Below are 3,590 nucleotides of genomic sequence, written 5' to 3' on the forward strand. Positions count from 1 at the left end.
TGCGGTTCTTGTCGCTTTTTATCCATTGGTAGTGTTAAAGATATGAAATTTTTATCTAAATGATAAAACGAGAAACAACAAAGAATTTAAAGAAATCATTTTAAATATTTAATTTTATATATAACAATCAAAGCGGCCTAAAAAATATTTTCTCATTACAGGTGTGTAAGGTGTGTTCTTGTGAATGCCATGGTCAGAATTAAAAAAAAGTGAAACTATTGCATTGTTATTATTTACTGATAAGCGATGGACAATTATTTAAAAAATCCTTGATCTTCATGTATCCAACTGGAGCGGCTGCCTGTTAGTATGTAAAGATTGAAGTTATTCTGCAGCTGCATGTATGCACAGAGTTGCATGCATTTTCATAATTAATGAAAAATTAATTCAATTTTGTGTGAGAAATACGAAGCACACAGTGAACTTTGATTCTGCGCCGCCTGCGGCGTCTGCCAGCAAAGAATTTTCACCGTAGATCACGTTAGAAGATTTTTTTACTAACCTTTGTATAATTTTTTACAAAAAAAATGCCCTTTATAGAATTTTAAAAACTGTTGAAAATCACCATTCAGAACAGAAAATTGACATTCACAATAGAGGTAGCAAAAATTTATTTGTGTTGTCATGGCGTACGACACCTATCGATAATTATCAATTCTCAGATACAAAGGAAGCAAACAAAAAGACAATGTTTTTTCGCATGTGAAATACTCAAAAATAATAAATATCCAAAAAAATGCCGCATGGACATTCTCATAATCATGATAGCGGCTGTAGTGATGAAGCTGCCCACATCGATCAGCCCTTAGAAATGGGCATCGAATATAGCTTATATGAAAAAATAGATTTGGACAATTTAGAGTGTCTCAATGAAGAATTAGAAGGAAGTGGTAAGAGAGTGTTTAGGCCTTATGAAAATCGGTTGGATACAACGCAGGTGTGTAAGAAAACGAACATATGTATAAATATAATTTTCATTTTCAATTCAACTAACAACCTTTGCAGTTTGTTAAAAGTGATTCCGACGAAGAGTTACTCTTCAACATACCATTCACGGGCAATATCAAATTAAAAGGAATTATAATTATAGGAGGTAATGATGAGAGTCATCCAAACAAAATGCGGCTGTAAGTACTGCGAGGGTGCATTTCTACTTTATATTATACTATCTATTTGTATTTGTTTCATTTTGATATTCTCAGGTTTAAAAATCGTCCAAAAATGACATTTGACGACGTGCTAGTCAAAGCTGATCAAGAATTTGAATTATCTCCAGACTACCGGGGTGAAATTGAATACAGTCCTAAGTAAGAAAATTACAAAACTTAGAAAAAAGTGATTTATTCCTGCTTAGTTTTAAACCATCGTCCACCACGTATATCCTTTTTTTTATGTTGCAACGGAAGCCGCAGGCAATATTAATGTTATTATTAAATAATATTAATATGGAAGGACATGTTTTCATACTCCATTCAACACATACAAATAATCCTTGACGAATAGCTCATTTTTAAACGGGAAAAATATTTTATGAACATATCTTGTAAGGATCGGGTTTCTACATTAGGTGGAAGGTATTTTATAAACTTGGCGGCATTTGGTATATATAAGGTATGCAGTTATAAGTTATTATCGAGAATTGTAAAATGAGATTTTTCCAAGCATTATGTAATATTTTTTATTTTCTGTCAGACGTTCTACTTTAGATACTAAAGCAAATCACTTCTCTTTCTTTATAACTAATTATAACTGCTGCGTATATATTGTTCCTTAGCAAGCAATCACATTCCACAGTCCCTGTTAGATATCAATTATAATTTATTTATATCTTTACTTGAAAAATACTCTCCTCGTTCGTAATTATGCGATATATAAGTAAGTTTATCCTTTTAACTTTTTCCAGAGTCGTTACCTTCTCCTCCGTCTATCATTTATCGATACATTTTCCCACAAATTTCGGAGCTGATAATACTTGTATACATTATATAGGTTTGTTCAATTTTATCGGGGAAATAAAGCACATTTTTAAATATTTTACTTTTATCACATTTTCTTTAGGTTTGCGCGGTGAATTCAGCGAAGCCCATTATCATGGTGTTACCATTTGCAACTATGAAGCTAGACCGAATGTAACCGATCATAAAAATAAGTTATACGATTCTGTAAATCATACCATACAATAAATTTTGAAAGATGAGGATGAAAAAGTGAAGAAAGTGATAAAAACCAATTGTAATATTTTATTTATTTTTTCATTATTCGTATACATATATATATATATGTATACAAATACAAAATATACAAATTTCAATATTATTCTTTTTATTTGACTTTTTTGTGTGCAAAGATTAACTAATGTTTTAATTATTTTTTTAAATTTTATTTATTGTTTAATGATTTCTTTCTTGTGGAAATATTATAGTGATTCGATTGTATGCCAGTGAATCGTGAGTGAGTTGTTAGTCTTAGTTTGTTATTATAATTTTTACTTTTTTATTTCTGTAGATAATGGAATGGTTTTAAACAAAAACGCAGGGACACGGTTTTTATTTGTGTTGTTTTTTTTTTATACAAAGCATTTATTTAATATTCTTTTAAATATTGCAATAAGTTCTTCATATGGTATAAATTTTTATTATTGATGCTTAGTAGTTTTTATTTCTTCACCTTTTTTTTCTTTATATATTTAGATTAATCTAGTTTTGTTTTTATCATTTTTTTTTTTTTTTGTTTTGTTCGTTTATTTACTATCTGCAATGAAAATTTTATTTACAAAATTTTTTTTTGTATCTTATCAAATTAAATAATGGTATATGTTGAGTTTTTCTTTTACTTCTTTTTTTATTGAAAAGGAAAAGTTTTTAATTTTTTTAGATAACTTTCACACATATTTAAATTTACTCTTTTGCTTACTTTCTAAAGTCAGTTTATTAAAAAGGGGGAAATAAACAAAGGAAAATATTCAATAGCAATCTCTTTTCTTATATCTTCTACAATTCAATTGAAAATCAGAACGTCAAGATCAACAAAAACGACATAAAAATAGCTAAGTTTTCAAATTGGTTTTTATAGAACTTCCGTCGACATCGTAAGCTAAGCAAAAGGAAAAACAGTGAAACTACCTTTTTATGCAGAAAATACATCAATTAAAGCCTATTCTTGTGCTAAGTCGATTTTTCCCCAATAAAGCGTAGATTTCTCAGTTCAGACTTCTTCTTCTTTCTTTTAAATGGATGGTGTTCCATTGTTAAAATTTAGTTTATAGAGAATATAGTCCGACGATCACAAGGTAACGGCCAATTACCCTAGCCGTCTGCATAACTACTGGCTTAGAGAATTCAATGGAAGTCCGCAAATGTTATGAGCTATAACATCAATTCTTTCACATTGTATAAAGCTCGAAGTTGATCCCGAGGGATTATAGAAATCAAGGCAGAAGGTGTTTATAACATCTCACATTAATTCCAACACGTTTGTGTCTTTTTATACCATTTTTTTGTCATAATTTTTATGTGTTCTCACCACTCGAGACGGGAATTTTACTCATTTCTCCCTTCAAGTTTGGAATATATTATGAAAGCTTATCCACA

General features: G+C 29.6%; 1 protein-coding gene across 1 annotated transcript; it reads left to right on the top strand.

Moving 5' to 3' along the window:
* The first annotated feature begins 508 nt into the window (after positions 1–508).
* Positions 509–2,230, top strand: LOC119640573 (PITH domain-containing protein GA19395). Its single transcript, XM_038038706.1, has 5 exons — positions 509–937; positions 1,006–1,127; positions 1,203–1,307; positions 1,904–1,989; positions 2,059–2,230. The coding sequence occupies exons 1-5, from the start codon at positions 737–739 to the stop codon at positions 2,181–2,183; spliced, it is 639 nt and encodes a 212-aa protein (XP_037894634.1). The 5' UTR covers positions 509–736; the 3' UTR covers positions 2,184–2,230.
* The last annotated feature ends 1,360 nt before the right edge of the window (positions 2,231–3,590 follow it).

This window comes from Glossina fuscipes, unplaced genomic scaffold, assembly GCF_014805625.2.
Source record: "Glossina fuscipes isolate IAEA_lab_2018 unplaced genomic scaffold, Yale_Gfus_2 121, whole genome shotgun sequence".
NCBI classification, from domain to species: Eukaryota; Metazoa; Arthropoda; class Insecta; order Diptera; family Glossinidae; genus Glossina; species Glossina fuscipes.

Coding starts and splice junctions, on each gene's coding strand:
- LOC119640573 (XM_038038706.1), top strand. CDS start 737: ATGCCGCATGGACATTCTCATAATCATGATAGCGGCTGTAGTGATGAA. Junction 938..1,005: donor ATCGGTTGGATACAACGCAG/GTGTGTAAGAAA, acceptor CAACCTTTGCAG/TTTGTTAAAAGTGATTCCGA. Junction 1,308..1,903: donor GAAATTGAATACAGTCCTAA/GTAAGAAAATTA, acceptor AACTTTTTCCAG/AGTCGTTACCTTCTCCTCCG.